Source organism: Cervus canadensis, chromosome 14, assembly GCF_019320065.1.
Source record: "Cervus canadensis isolate Bull #8, Minnesota chromosome 14, ASM1932006v1, whole genome shotgun sequence".
Classification (NCBI taxonomy): Eukaryota; Metazoa; Chordata; class Mammalia; order Artiodactyla; family Cervidae; genus Cervus; species Cervus canadensis.
This window is the reverse complement of record NC_057399.1, coordinates 30,492,045-30,508,438: the sequence shown is the minus strand read 5'-3', so window position 1 is coordinate 30,508,438 and position 16,394 is coordinate 30,492,045. Positions and strand designations below refer to the sequence as shown.

At 44.8% G+C, this 16,394-nt stretch overlaps 1 protein-coding gene across 1 annotated transcript; it reads right to left on the bottom strand.

Annotated features, from left to right (window-relative positions):
- Positions 1–236: 236 nt before the first annotated feature.
- KCNV2 (potassium voltage-gated channel modifier subfamily V member 2) lies at positions 237–13,756 on the bottom strand. The gene is made up of 2 exons (XM_043487324.1): positions 12,344–13,756; positions 237–518 (listed from the first exon to the last, which is right to left on the bottom strand). The coding sequence occupies exons 1-2, from the start codon at positions 13,754–13,756 to the stop codon at positions 237–239; spliced, it is 1,695 nt and encodes a 564-aa protein (XP_043343259.1).
- Positions 13,757–16,394: the final 2,638 nt, after the last annotated feature.

The window sequence follows — 16,394 nt, the reverse complement described above, 5'->3', positions numbered from 1 at the left end:
GAGCAGGTCAGACTTTTATATAGCATCACTAAAGAATAGCAGGAGGCAATCTGAGTTTGGGCCAAAATGAACATTTCTAGAGGTAGAACTTTGTGAACTGAATGCCTTTTGTGTGTGTCTGTTTCACATGCCCTTTCACTGTCAATCCTATAATAAAAACCAAAAAAAAAAAAAGGGGAAAGTGGAATGAAGCCTTGAAGTTCATGGCTTCAACCAGCCACACGTACTAAGAAATATTAATTATCTAGCCTTGGGGTGGCCTGTGAGTTGCTTCCAGCCAAGCACTCTGTTATCTTCTTTCTGGCTCTTTGCAAGAACTCCACATTCCCCCTCTCCCTCCGTATGGCCGTGTACTCGTAAGCCTTGAGCTTGCTGTAGTAATCAGAGAATTTGTTGTAGAGGATGGATATGGGCATTCCATTGAGGATGATTCCAAAAGCAATGCAGAGGAAGGCAAAAAGCCTGCCCAGGTGGGTCTCTGGGTACATGTCTCCATAGCCCACAGTGGAGATGCTCACCTGTGAGGGAAGGAAAGTAGAATGGAATTGTTAGCATCGAGAGGGAGAAGTAGGGAAAGAGATAACTAGGAGGAAGGTGCCTTCCATCTCCCTGAAGGTGCACGTGGGTCATATAACAGCTCCCCGTGGAGCCAGTTTTCGAAGGTACCAGGAATTTTGCGTGCAAGACTTAAGTCATGGAAAGAATACAAGCTTTGGAGCTGAAAGGCTTGGGTTTAAATCCTGACCATCACTTATAAAACTTTCTTACATACAGAGGAGGTAATGCCTACTTTAAAGGGTTGTTGTGACGGGCACAGAAGAGAATGTGCATGAAGCTCCTGGTGTAGAATAGGCTCAATGAATGTAGGTCTCTGCCTCCCTTCATCTGGGGCCAAATTTAGAACAGGGTCCCTGGGTTTGCCTACATGATACATGCACTAGAAAGAGCTTGGGCTCAGAACCAGTCAGACCTGGGTTCAAGTCCTCACTGACTCTTCCCAGCTGAGTGACCTTGGGCAAAACTTTCAGAATTTCTAAGCCTTGGTCCTTGCATCTAAAACAGGAAGATAGAAGGTATGGTACAGATAAGCAACAGAATAGTACTCAACCATAGAAAGGAATGAAATTGAGTGATTTGTAGTGATGTAGATGAACCTAGAGCCTATTATACAGACTGAAGTAAGTCAGAAAGAAAAACAAATATCGTATTATGTATTAACACATATATGTGGAATCTAGAAAAATGGTACAGCAGAAATAAAGACAGAGACATAGAGAACAAACATATGGACACCAAGCGGGGAAGGGAGGAGGTGGGAGGAATTGGGATTGACATATATACACGACTATGTATAAGATGGATAACTAACGAAAACCTACTATGCAGCACAGGGAACTCTCCTCAGCGCTCTGTGGTGACCTAGAAGGGTGGGATGGGGGGCTGCGTGAGGGACACTCAGGAGGGAGGGAATATATGTAACTTATGGCTGATTCACGTGGTTGTACAACAGAAACCAACACAAGATTAGAAAGCAATTATACTCCAATTAAATACACTAAAAAAATAAAACAGGAGGATCATAACTAACTCTCAGGGTTCTCAGGAAGGCTACATAAGAAAATGATTATATGTATATGTATGGCTGAGTCCCTTCACCGTTCACCTGAAACTACCACAACATTGCTAATTGACTGCACCCCAACAGGGGCTTCCCTGGTAGCTCAGATGGTAAAGAATCGGCCTTCAGTGTGGGAGACCCAGGTTCCGTCTCTGGGTCAGGAAGATCCCTGGAGAAGGGCATGGCTACCCACTCCAGTTTTCTTGCCTGGAGAATGACATGGACAGAGGAGCCTGGTGGGCTACAGTCCATGGGGTTGCAAAGAGTTGGGCGTGACTGAGCAACTAACACTTTAATTTATACCCTAATACAAAATAAAAAGTTTAAAGTTCAGGGAAAAAAAGATTATAAAGTGCTTCACACTATCAGGCACACAAAAGACATTAAAAATCAGCCTCCTCCTTTGTCCTCCTCTCATCCTTAAAAGAGGGGCAACTCTCATACTTCTCATACAGCATATTAAAAAGAAAAGACATTATTTCATCAACCAAGGTCCGTCTAGTCAAGGCTATGGTTTTTCCAGTAGTCATGTATGGATATGAGAGTTGGACTATAAAGAAAGCTAAGCGCCAAAGAATTGATGCTTTTGAATTGTGGTGTTGGAGAAGACTCTTGAGAGTCCCTTGGACTGCAAGGAGATCCAGCCAGTCCATAGGAAATCAGTCCTGAATACTCATTGGAAGAACTGATGTTGAAGCTGAAACTCCAATACTTTGGCCACCTGATGTGAAGAACTGACTCATTTGAAAAGACCCTGATACTGGGAAAGATTGAGGGCAGGAGAAGGGGATGACAGAGGATGAGATGGTTGGATGGCATCATCAACTCAATGGACATCGGTTTGGGTGAACTCTGGGAGTTGGTGATGGACAGGGAGGCCTGGAGTGCTGCGGTTCATGGGGTCGCAAAGAGTTGGACTTGACTGAGCGACTGAATTGAACTCATACTTCTCAGAGCTGTTAGGTAGTTTGAATGAGATATTTTATCTTTAAGGTGCTTTAATTGCCAATGTCTGGAGAAACACACTCGTTATTCTGCGAAGGGACTTTTGTAAGACATCACCGACCACAAATATGTTCACCCTGCATGAAATCCTTCCCATCACACTTGTCACTGCTTTAAATTCCACTAATTAGAGATTTATTTAGGTTAACAAGCTTCTGTTTTAAAATGCAGATACCCATGGGACTAGTTATCAGTCAATGTAGCCAGAGAAAGCCCATGAAAATCTCTTGGGGCCTGTTTTTTATGCCTCATATACTAAGACTCCCGTTAGTCCCCAGACTCTTGGCAGAATTACTAGACGTCTTTTAGGCAGGGCTGTTGATTACAGTTGAAAAGACTGTGCATTGCACAACTCCAGGGGGCAATGTCGGCTTCATCGATTTGTGTTGTTGCACAATTTTCCAGCGTATGGTTGGTTATAAATGTACAGATCTGATCACCCTGTGGGTCTGTACAGAGACAGCCTCTAGTTTAGAAATGTAAACATTTTTGTTTTAATGACGTAAGGGTCAGTTTGAACTTAAAGTGTGATTGATGAGTTAGAATGAAATGGACAAGTGGGCCAGCTGGGCAAATCTGGTGTCCCTGATAAGAACCAGAGCTTCATGCAGCCCATCAAAATGGGAGGTTGCAACTCCTCTTGGGACAGGTGACACACCACCTCTCACGACTCCATCTCCAGAGAGAGACCTGCGGAGGCTATGTGTACTGGGGGGGGGAGGGGTGCTCCTCCCCCAGTGGAAAAAATTCAAGCCTGCATCTGAGAGAGCCAGAAGGGTGTAGACTAGGTTAGGAAGCAGCTGTGGCCCTAGGCCACAGCTGTGGGATTGGGGTAAGTGGCCTGAATGCTCTCTACCTGTTTCTACTTTTGAAATGTGGAGAGAGAATCATAGTGTATACCTCTGAGGGTTGTTATGGGAATTAAAGGAGTGGCTGCTGCTGCTGCTGCTAAGTCGCTTCAGTTGTGTCTGACTCTTTGTGACCCCGTGGACTGTAGCCAGCCACGCTGCTCTGTCCATGGAATTTTCCAGGCAAGAATACTGGAGTGGGTTGTCATTCCTTTCTCCAAGGGATCTTCCCCACTCAGGGATTGAACCCGCATCTCTTACATCTCCTGCACTGGCAGACAAGTTCTTTACCACTAGCGCCACCTGAAGGAGTGTCTGGCGCTGGTGTATAAGGGATAATGTTAGTTGTGCTCATTAGTCCAACAGACTGGGGAAGAGACTCATGATGAATGCTGTTGGGGGAGACTGGATGGGCCACCATGTCTCTGGTGGAGAATCTCCTTTTCCTACCTTCTGGACTAAAGGGTGATGACAGACAGTGATAACATAAGATCATGGGCTAATCTTAAAAAAGAAAAGAACAGTTTGCATTGTGTGTGTATGTGTGTGTATTTCTTGTCATTGGCCACGCAGAAAGTAAAAGAACCGGAATAGTTAGGGAGTTTGGGATGGATATGTACACACTGCTATACTTAAAGTGGATAACCAGCAAGGACCTATAGTACAGCACATGGCACTCTGCTCCATGTTATGTGGCGGCCTGGAGGGGCCGGGAGAATGGATACATGTATATGTGGCGGCCTGGAGGGGAGGGGAGAATGGATACATGTATATGTGGCGGCCTGGAGGGGACGGGAGAATGGATACATGTATACATGTGGCGGCCTGGAGTGGAGGGGAGAATGGATACATGTATATGTGGCAGCCTGGAGGGGGCGGGGGAGAATGGATACATGTATATGTGGCAGCCTGAAGGGGAGGGGAGAATGGATACATGTATATGTAGCAGCCTGGAGGGGACGGGGAGAATGGATACATGTATATGTGGCAGGCTGAAGGGGAGGGGAGAATGGATACATGTATACCTGTGGCTGAGGCCTTCTGCTGTCCACCTGAAACTCTCACAACATTGTTAATCAGCTACAAGCCAATATAAAATAAAAAGTAAAAAAAAAAAAAAGAAAGAAACTGCATCTGCTCTCTATCCCGGTGTGTGAACAACTTCCATATGTCACTAACCCCATTGCTCACACCTCTTTGTGAGTGTTTAGTCGGTCCACTTAGCTAGAGTCTGGATAAAAGGGTGAGTGATAGGAAGGGGTAGTTCAGATCAGGAAGCACCCATGAAAGGCCAAAGCAGAGGCTTTGGTCTAAACCAGCCCCTCAAGGATCCAGGACTGGGAGGGAATGGGTTGGAAACATGAGGACACACAGAAAGGAAAATAACAAAGTGCCTAATTTAAACCTTTGCTCAGTCCCCACACTGGCTTTGATTCTCTCCCAACTCCAACTTCTTTCTTTTTTAATTTTTCTTGGCTGAACTTTGAGTGAAAAGTCAGAAGCAAAGAGAATTGGCTGAAGAAAGATTCAATATTTGATGTGCATAATATGGTCTAAATATTTTTGTATGTCTTGGATCTCTATTTTTAGACAAGAGATCTCTTCTGCTAGGAGACTGTATGACTGATTCTGAAGAGTTCGTTCAAAATGCAGAGCTAATTTATGCACTGCCTGTTTGGGGGATAATCTGGCTTAACTGGTGATCTGGTTCTTGCTTCTTGGCTCCAGAGGAACCCAGGATTCCTTGGCTTATGGAAACTTCTTCTCCACATTCCACAGGCCAAGCCATTTCTCCCTGAGAGAGCATTAAAAATGGAAGGTCCCAGAATGACTCCAGTGACCTCACAGAGCGAGTTCTCACGTTAGCAGGACTTGGGTTTGGACATGTGATTGAAATTTCCACCATCCATCTTAATATCCTGAAAAAATTGGCTGGCTCAGCCACTCTACCATTTTTTGAAAACTTACATATTTTTCCTAGCTCTTGGGTTCCCAAAGCCAGAATGTAGCCTTTCCCTACAAATCCTGACCCGCTCAATGTTACAAGGAGGACAAGCATCTGATTTGTCTCTGAAACTTTAGAATAACTATACTTGAATTTCTCCTTCAGCAAGGAATGGTTAGTTCCTTCATAGTGACCTCATCATAAATTACATCTTGTACTCAGTTGCTCAGTCATGGCTGACTCTTTGTGACCCCATGGACTATAGCCCACCAGGCTCCTCTGTCTATGGAATTTTCCAGGCAAGATTACTGGAGTGGATTGCTGTTTCCTACTCCAAGATTATGTCTTGGCACCTAGTGATCCCTACAGCCAGGAATAATGGTTTCAAGGAATAAAACTGATTTCCCAAAGAATTAATTCTTCTTAATTCCCAAAGAATTTGAGGTACTAAAGACTAACATCTTCCAGCTCAGATTATTGCATACTTCATGTTGTCTTTTAATGAATTTAGCTTCAAAGACTATACTTAGCCTACCCATGCGGCTGTGGCTACTACAAATATTTTAGGAATTCCTTCTTGGGATTATAATCTATACAGAGAATTCAGTGGTATGACCTTGAAACAGGTGTTCTTATCCACCTTGAGAATTAACCTTAGGGCTGGTCTTAAACTCAAGGGTCTTGACTATTTAAAAACATTAAATCCAGCCTCATTAAGGGAAAGATTTAACCCCTTTGAAGTAGTGGACCCCTGAAGAAGTAAGTGGACATGTTGCAGATGTGACACGTGCTCAGTGGAACAATTCCTCGATGGAATTCAAAAAATGTTTTGACCAGTGGATGCCCTGTTAGAATGAGGTCATGGGTAATCTCCTTGAGAAGCACAGCCAGTCTGCTGTGTGTATGAAAGTTCTGAGAGGCACATGAATTGTACCATGAGGGGGAGGCTGTCCAGAAGTTAAGGCCAGTTTGGACTCTGTCCCTGGAAAGGCACACAAGAATGATGATACCTTCACATTCTCAGCTTGCTTGGCACTCTTCTCCCTGTCCTCTACAATTCTATCATGTACCGCTCAAGTTATATTGGCCAACAGGGAGAGCTTACAGAGCTAAAAGGGGACCACCTCAAAATCAGGAGTCCACCAGACCAAAAATCACAGAAGTGCCTAAGAGCCTTTGCTCAGTTGATGGCTCCTGTGCTATTTCTGAAGGAGCCAGGAGAACTTTTAATGCCTTCTGTGCCAAACCTTTACTCCTTATTTCTGGGCCCCAAGCCCCATTCCCTTCTGTGCACTTTTCTGTAATTCAGCAACTGGAAGGATGCAAATCACATTTTCCAGGTTCCCTTGCCTGCTGTCTTGTGGTGAGGTTCTGCCAGTGAGAGACACTGTTGGGAGGCTAGAAGATGGAGTGAGGAAGTGAGGGTCTCCCTTGCTGCATCCGGTTTCTGTCATCATCCTTCACCAGTGACAGAGAGCCACAGCTCAGGCATCTTTCAGCACACCCAGCACCAGCCTCGTGGTGCCGTCTTGGGTGTCCTGTCATCAGCCACAGCCATAGCGGCTCCTTCTCTGTACTCCTAGGTTCCAGTAACTCTACCTTCTCCTATTTGCTCCCCTAATTCTGGGGCCAACACTGTTTCCTATACTTGCCAATCTTTAGGTTATCTCACTTTCCCCTTTTTGCTCTTCCAGCCTATGTCTCAATCTCCCTGTATCAAATGCCCTCTGTTTACAATACCCTGGTTTTGTTTTCTATTTTCCTGATTCACCTTTCAAATGGGCCTTCTCCAAGCCAGCAAGTGATAAAAATAAAATGAATCTCAGTGATCCTGTAAGAGCCACCTATTTGCAAGGAAATGATAACAGACTTGAGGAAAACAGAAACAAGAACAAAGTCTGTGGGCCACAATTATGTGACGCCTCAGTCAGAGATAAATTTTCTTTTTTAAGAGTTTTTGTTAGTTTTTAAAGACATGAGTTCATGATATAATTTCCTATCTGGTTTCTACAGCTTTAACTTGCTCTGCCAAGCTCAAAAGGAAACGGTCTGTTCAACCGTCCTGTTGTTCCTTTTCTCCTCAAAAACACAGCCACAACGAAGGCTGATGCTTACAGCTTGATCATAGAGCTAACTGTGCTTGTTAAGCTGTGCCATGCATTCCCCACACCCAGGCAACCCAGGGAGCCTCAACAGGGCTGGAGCTCCTCCGGGCCTGGGCCTGTTTATCTGCATGCTCAGAAGCTCTCCCAAGATCGAACAACTGACCCTCTTGTGCATCCTATAGGCTCTCTCTTTTCCCCAGGAGAGAAGGAATCAGTTCTGTTTTATTTTCCCCTGAATGAGTCTGGAAGCAGAGATTATTGTTTCCATGTGATAAAGACTATCAACTAGTCAGATATGGTAGCTTCTATTTACTGTGGATAGCGTACGGGCTAGTACTCTACATATGTTTCCTATTACATTATGCTTACAAATAACCTACATGTGACAGATGAGCAGGGTCTCTCTTCTAATGCATGAGCATCTCCAGACATGAGTGTCCATGAGGGATTTGTTCTCCAGCTGTAGGAGAATTCACAATAATGAAAATTGCCCTGCTTCTCTTAAAAACCCTGGGTTGAATTACTGAGGAAGGTTGCAGGATCCTTGGCATAGAGACAGAGGAGATTATTAAAAACAAGTCAGATGCTGGGTTGTCTGAGAGCTCTAAAAACACATGGAAGGAGGGATTAGAGAACCCGTTCCTAATATGGGTGAATATACCACAAAGATTATAGCACTGCAGTGGGGCAAGGAAATATCAATACTATTTTTCTTTACCTCATCTTTATATTTTCAATGTGTGAGTATATGTTTTCTGAACTATATATTTGAGAAGTAATATCTTAATGCAGTAGGTTGATTATATTACAAGACTCTATTCTTTATGTCTTCCGTATCCAGGTTCTTTGCCATACAACTTTGTGGTGTTTTCCTATAGTGAGTGGGCTAATTTGCTCTGCCCTTTGACCCTGAGTTTGGTCTCGTGACTTACTTTGGCCAATGTGTTGAGCATGTGACAAGGACAAAAGCTTATGAGAGTCTGCATGACTGGGCTTGCACACTCTCTCTCTTGCCCTTTGCCACAGCCATGGATACATGCCACCTGGATGAGGAAAGACCTAGTCAGCCTCTTCATCCCAGATATCAGCCAGCTGACCATCAGACTGGGACATGAGTAGCTGACACCAGTCCAAATGACAAGAACCTTGTGGTTGAAACCAGCCCGAGTTGCTGACTTGCAAACTCATGAGCCAAAAAGATGCTTGACATTTTAAGTCACAGAATTTTGGGGTGGTTTGTAATGAATCATTATTACAGCAATAAGTAGCTTATAACTTATGAATAACTACACATTTATCACGGGTGTGTGCTCAAAATTTTTTAAATTATGAGATGTATGATCTCATAATCATACATTAGGATTCTACTTCTCAGATTCTCATGTCTGCTCAGTCATGCCTATTTAGATGAGCTTCTCCTCACCATTCAAGCTCTTTTTTTTTTTTTTTTTAATATATGTACACACTGCTATATTTATGTATTTATTTATTTTTGGCTGTGCTGGATCTTTGTTGCTGTGCGAGGGCTTTCTCTAATTGCAGAGAGCGGGGGGCCTACTCTCTAGCTGCAGTGCATGGGCTTCTCACTGCGGTGACTTCTCTTGTGGGAGAGCACAGGCTCTAGGCTCATGGGCTTCAGTAGTTGTGGCACTCAGGCTCGGTAGCTGCACCTTGCTGATTCTAGGGCCTGTGGGCTCAGTAGTCACAGCTTGACCACCACTCAAGCTTTAATAAATGTCGTCTTTTCCAGGAAGGCTTCTCTGACTATTCCACTATTATATCAAAGGTAGATTCTGCCACCCAGATCACTCTCTATCCTATAAAAACACGCTAACATCTGAAATGATTTATTATCTCTTGCCATTAGGATGCAAACTCCATGAGGGAAAGAATTTCACTCCCCCCCCCCCCCGCACTGCCCGCCCTCCACCGCCAATCACTCAGTATCCCTAGAGTTTAGAATACTCCTTGGCAAACTATGTGCTCAGAAAAAAATCTTGCTCAGTGAATGAAAATGGGTTTTGGGGGGTTACATGAAGATCCTAATCTTATGCATCTTTTTACTTTGCATCTTCTTTTCTTTTTGCTTTATTGCAAATATGGGCCCTTAGTATACAATATACAATGTCATCAGAAATATATAGATGAAATGGGTTAATAATATGTTGGTCCTGAGGAATAGAGCAGTCCTCAAATCTTCAAGGAGAGTTGCTCCCATTGTTTTCATAGGTTAGTTCAGAAACAAATACAGGCAAATCAGTCTTTTCTCTAATTCATAATGATTTTTACTAGTATAACTAATTCTTAGAGAACAAAATGGATGAATACCATTGGTAAAGGTTAAGGTTGGTTAATGGTAGGTTGACATGAGCAAATTCTGGCCTATGAAAACCATGCCTTATAGAGATATCAAAAGAAAAATCACACTGGTAAAAGTAATAATTGGTAAACTTTGTTATAGATAGAAACTGAGTGATAATTCAATTTTTACTGTCAAATCTATAGAAAATACCAACTTTGAAATGATTTTAGTTAATATAAAAAGGGGGATAAGTTGAAAAATTTTAAGTATTAGACATCAAACAAATCAAGACATTAAAGGAGATTATTAGGCATTCACTTCAGGAAATTTTTTAAAGAGAAAAACTCATTAGCAACAGAATTCTCATCATAAATTTTATATTAATATACAAAAGATTAAAAATTATGCATTAAAAATACAATATCAAAGAGCCCACTAGGTCCAGTTTACATATGCTAGCCTTCTAAGATATTTGGCTGAATGAAAACTTGACTTTCTACAACTTGGCTTTATGCCATCAGCCTGTGGATTTTCTTTTTCCTCCTTGCTTCACTCATCTCTAACATCAATGTTGTTTGCCAATGCATGTGTTTGGCCAATGCATTGGCCAAAATTTATAAACAATTTTTTATAAATAAAAAAATAAATTTTTTAATCCAATAAATTGGATAAATCATGCTCCATTCGTTTCATCAGTACACATGGTTATCTACTATGGGGATGACCTTTCATCATTTGGAATATGATCAGAGGAGCAGCATTTGGCTCAAATGCTTATTTGGAAGAGCCAAACATCATTCTGTCACCAAGGAAAGCTCACAAATCTTGTTGTACACGTGAGTACACTGCTTTCCAGGGAAGTGAGACTCATTGAATTGTAGAGCTCTACACCCCTTCCTCTTGGAGATGAGAAAACTGAGGCCAGGGAGAAAGGGGATGAGCTTTCACAGTTAATGAAAGGGTCACACATTAGGTAAGGTCACAGTTAATTATTAGAAGATCTGTCACTGGAACCTAAACCTAAATTTTCCATCCTACTATGCTATACTATTAGTAGGAGCCCTGAATAGGTTCCCATCAGAACTTTACACCAGACTGTGGGTTATAACATCTCCAGTATTAATGTCAAAAGTATCTATTTTCTAACACAGCAAAAACTGGTTATATTTGCTTAATGTCTTTAAAGGCATTACAAACAAGCTAATTAAAAAATAAGGAAAGCATACGCCTAGTTCCTTCCTACGTGTGCATGTGGCATGTGTTTGTATGGTAAATCACTTTAGTCGTGTCCCACTCTCTGCGACCCTGTGAACTATAGCCCACCAGGTTCCTCTGTCCATTGAATTCTCCAGGCAAGAATACCGGAGTGTGTTGCCATGTCCTTCTCTAGGAGATCTTCCTGACCCAGGAATGGAACCTGCATCTCCTACGATCCCTACATTATAGGTGGATTATTTACCGCTGAGCCACCAAGAAAGTCCCTTCCTATGCACACATGTCAATTTATTCATTGACTTAAGACCCAATCAACATTTCCAGGAATTCAGGGATTTTCCCAAGGATTTAGTCTAGCACATGAGAAACAGATGTTTGAGTAAATGGCATAAATTATTATAAAAGGCAATCAACAAAGAAAAGGCAATCACCAAAGAAAATAATGACAAAAATAACTCATGCACTAACTTCAAATTAAGCAAAGAATGCTGAAAAACTCAAGCTTGAGAAGGGCAGTGCTAGGGAGTGGAAAGGGCATGGGTTTTGCAATTGGGCAGGCTTGCGTTTCAATCCTTACTTTGCTACATTTATCTGTGTGTCTACACTCAATTTCTCTGCACCTCAATTCCTCTAGCTGTAAAATGGGGCAATAATGCCACGTCCAGAAATAATTTTTGTGATACCAGAGCAAGTTTCAGTGTTAGATGCTCAGATTTAGCTAGAACCAGTGAAATTTCAGGGAGGGTTGACACTTTTCAGCCAAGTCTTGTTGCCTCCTCTGCAGACATCAAGTTTCCTTCAACACTTGAAGGAAATTTTTCCTTTTAAAAAATAGTGATCCTAGCCACTTCATATGGTTGTGATGCTGAAATAAGTTAAGCATTATATACCACTCAGGACAATAGGTATTCAATAAGTGACAGATAACACCAGTGATGATGATGAAGTTCCTCAGGTTTCATCAGTGAACAATCACTGTTCCTTAAAATCAGCCTGTCAGGGGTATTAAAACTAAATCTAGCTTCGGCGATTCCTAGGACCACGTGAGGACCACGTCAAGCTTCTTGGACTTCCTCTTTCTTACTGGACTGTCTTTCGAACCTTTTAACACCCAACCTATTTTGCTGCTGTTGCTTTGTATTTTCTGGTTGAGGACAGTGAGAACGAGAAAGCAATGGCCATTAAACAAGTCAGGGGAAAGTTGATGGAACAAAGCAAGGAGGGCGGCATCCCCCAGGAAGGAGAGCAGCAGCTTCTGCCAAGTTGGGGAAGCGGGAGGGAAAGCTCACGGGCTGTGGTACTCACCGCGGCCCACCACCAGGCGTGGGGGATGCTGGTGAAGTTAGTGCCCTGCACGTCGTGCTCCACGGAGTAGACGGCGGCGGCGAAGGTGAGGATGCCCATGGTGATGAAGAGCATCAGGCAGCCCACCTGCTGGTAGCACTGGCGCAGCGTGAAGCCAAAGGCCCGCAGACCTGTGGAGTGGCGCGCCAGCTTGAGGATGCGGAAGATGCGAAGGAGGCGCATGACGCGCAGTACCTGGCCCACCTTGCCCACGCGGCCCATCGTCTCCAGGTCGTGCTCCCGCGGCGAGCCCCTGCCGTGCAGCTGGTCCTCGCTGGTGAAGCACTCGAGCAGCAGCTGCAGGTAGAGGGGCAGGATGGCCACCAGATCCACCAGGTTGAGGGCGCTTCGCGCAAAACGCCGCAGGTCGGGCGTGGAGGCCAGGCGCAGCAGGAACTCGAGCGTGAAGAAGGCCATGCACAGCGTCTCCACGTGCTCCAGAAAGGGCCGCGGGTTGCCGCCCCCCTCGCCGCGCTCCGGCTGCTGCTGCATCTCTTCCACCGTGTTGAGTGCCAGCGCCACGACGGAGATGAGCACGAAGAGGCTGGAGGCCACCCCAATGGCCTTGGCGGCCACCGATGAGAAGGGCTTCTCCATGAGGTTCCAGAGGCGGCGCCGCTGCGCCCCGTAGAAGCGCAGGTCCTCAAAGAGCTCCTCCGCCTCCTCGGCCTGCGCCTGGGCGCGCAGCTCGCGCTGGATCTTGAGTTGCTCGCTCAGGTCGTCGCGCCGCTCCTCGAAGCAGATGCGGCAGCAGCGCGGCGTGTACTTGAGACGCACGCCCCAGTAGCCCAGCTCCTCCAGGAAGCTCCGCGGGCACAGCTCGTCGCGCACCAGCAGAACCCCGGAGGCGTAGAAGTTGTAGATGAGCTGGAAGACCTCGGGGTCGCGGTCGAAGAAGTATTCGTCCGTTTGCACCTCGTAATCGTCGCACAAGCCCAGCTGGCGGCTGCGGCTGGTGGACGTGGCCAGGCGGCCCAGGCGCGTCTTGGGGTAGCAGGCCAGCTCCGTGTAGTCCAGGTGGTAGCTGTGGCCGCCCACGTTCACGTTCAGCGTGGTGGACACGAGTGGAGTGTCGGCGCCGCCGCCTTCTGCTCGCTCAGTGGTGGTGGCCTCCCCTGGCTGGCGGTCCTCCTCCTCGGCCGGCTCGTCCTTCCACTGCTCCTCCTCTTCCCCATCCTCATCCTCCTCGATGTAGTAGTTATAGTTGCCCTCGGTCCATGGTGGGATGCTGGCCTGGGAACCCGAGCGGCCCCCCACGGAGCAGATGCTCCTGCGGTGGTGTTGACCGCCCGCCTCCTGGGCCGCGTCTTCACCCTCTGTCGTAGTCCAGGACCTGTAGCCCCAGGACCGCCTCCTCTCTGTCTGTTTCAGCATAGCTGGAGGAATGGGAGCCCTGGCTTTGCCCTCCTGGCCGTGGTCGGGTCCCTAGCCTGCTCACTGCCCCTAGGAGTTGGCCACGTGCCCTGTACTGTCTCAGAGAGGCACGCCTGGACCAGCAGACCTGGGGTCCCCAGCATGGCCCTGAGAACTGGCCTTCCTCAGGCTCTGGACAGCCCAGCCCAGCCTGTCTGTTCTGAGCGCATATGCCCACAGCTGTTGACTGCTCTAATCTTGCTGGTAGGGAAGAAGCAAGTGTTAGGAGGGATTTAGAGACTCTTAGTTTCCACCCCACCTCCCTCCTCTCTGTGACGCTGGGGATGATTATGTGGCCTTAAATCTGTAGATAATCAGAAGGTGGCAGAGATGATTGCTAATAAAAGTGTCTGCCAACCCTGCCCTTAGGAAGCGAGCAGTGTCCGTGTGATGAGATGGCATCAACTGAATTTGCTATAGAATGTAGATGCCTGTGTCTTGACACTTAACTGTTGAAGTTGTAGCCTCTGTCCTAGGTAAACCCACCATGAACAGGGACAGAAATGACAACAGAATGCTTAAAAAGTGGACTTCCTGATAAGTTACTTTTCCTCTCAGCATTTACCTTTTGTTTAGATCATCAGTACAGTTCAGTCGCTCAGTCGTGTCTGACTCTTTGTGACCCGATGAACTGCAGCACACCAGGCCTCCCTGTCCAACACCAACTCCTGGAGTTTACCCAAACCCATATCCATCGAGTCAGTGATGCCATCCAACCATCTCATCCTCTGTCGTCCCCTTCTCCTCCTGCCCTCAATCTTTCCCAGCATCAGGGTCTTTTCAAATGAGTCAGCTCTTCACATCAGGTGGCCAAAATATTGGAGTTTCAGCTTCAACGTCAGTCCTTCCAATGAACACCCAGGACTGATCTCCTTTAGGATGGACTGGTTGGATCTCCTTGCTGTCCAAGGGACTCTCAAGAGTCTTCGCCAACACCACAGTTCAAAAGCATCAATTCTTTGGTGCTCAGCTTTCTTTATAGTCCAACTCTCACATCCATACATGACTACTAGAAAAACCATAGCCTTGACTAGATGGACTTTTGTTGACAAAGTAATGTCTCTGCTTTTCAATATGCTGTCTAGATTAGTCATAACTTTCCTTCCAAGGAGTAAGTGTCTTTTAATTTCATGGCTGCAATCACCATCTGCAGTGATTTTGGAGCCCCAAAAATAAAGTCAGCCACTGTTTCCACTCTTTCCCCATCTATTTGCCATGAAGTGATGGGACCGGATGCCATGATCTTAGTTTTCTGAATGTTGAGGTTTAAGCCAACTTTTTCACTCTCCTCTTTCACGTTCATCAAGAGACTCTTTATGGAAGATCTCAAATGATCTCCTTCCCATCCAGTCACATGATCACACTTTTTCCCCCCAAATGCATTCCTCCTGGCAGCACTGCTCTAAAGTCTAGTCTGATCTTTCAGTCTGTCTCAGTTTTTCTCTCTCTTTGTGTCTCTTTGTTTTTTCTTTTTTTATGTCCCTGTCTCTCCCTCCCTTATCTTAAAGAATAAGGACATGTTGTAAGGTAGAATGTTCTTAAGGTCTTGCAGCCCCACTCAGCTGCTGTATCAAGTAACCAGACTTCTTTCCATGAAAAAGTCCTCATCACTCTTCAAGACATCACTTAAGAAAAAGTCTCCTTCTGTGTGTAAGACATTGTGCTAGATGCTGGAGATAGAAACTTGATAGAGACAGAGTTGCAGCCCTCAAGTTGTTCTTGGTTTTGTAGGTGATACAAATACATATACAAGTACAACAAACAAGTGAGTGAAAAATACAGGGGTAGCAGAGAAGAGGAAGGGATTAGTTTTAAGCAGGAATGTGTTGCTGAATTCAATTTATTGATATTTTGAATAGCTAATATATGTTCATGACAAAATATTTGAAAGGTACAAAGATGCATTATAGTAGAAAATTTCTTTCTCCCCCAACTCGAACTTCTGGCTATTATTGAGTGTACCTCTGAGGTTTTGATTACCCTTCCAGAAATATTCTAAACATATACAAGCAAAAACCTGTCTCCATCTATATCATCTGAATAGCTCTTTATTATTAACATAAATTATAGTAGGAAGTAAACTTTGCTTCCCTTGTGGCTCAGCTGGTAAAGAATCTGCCTGCAATGCGGGAGACCTGGGTTGGGAAGATCCCCTGGAGAAGGGAAAATCTACCCACTCCAGTATTCTGGCCTGGAGAATTCCATGAACTGTATAGGTCCATGGGGTCGCAAAGAGTCGGACACGACTGAGTGACTTCCACTTTCACTTTGCCATTTTCCAATTAACCATATCTTAGAGGTGTTTTCATATCTGAACATAAGTATCTGCCTCATTTTGAAGGTAGCCACTTAGTAGTTTGATAGTAACAGATTTCAGGTTGTTTTCTATCTTGGTTCTTATAAACAATGTTGCAGTTAATCACCTGATGCCCACGCTATTTTACATGTGTTAGGATGTATGAAAGATAAATAGTTAGAGGTGGAGCTCTTACCTCAAAGACCATGTATTTGTAATTTTGATTGATGGTGTCAGATTTCTTTCATGAAAGTTTTACTAATTGGCAGATCATCAATGTGTGAGGGTATATTATCATACTCC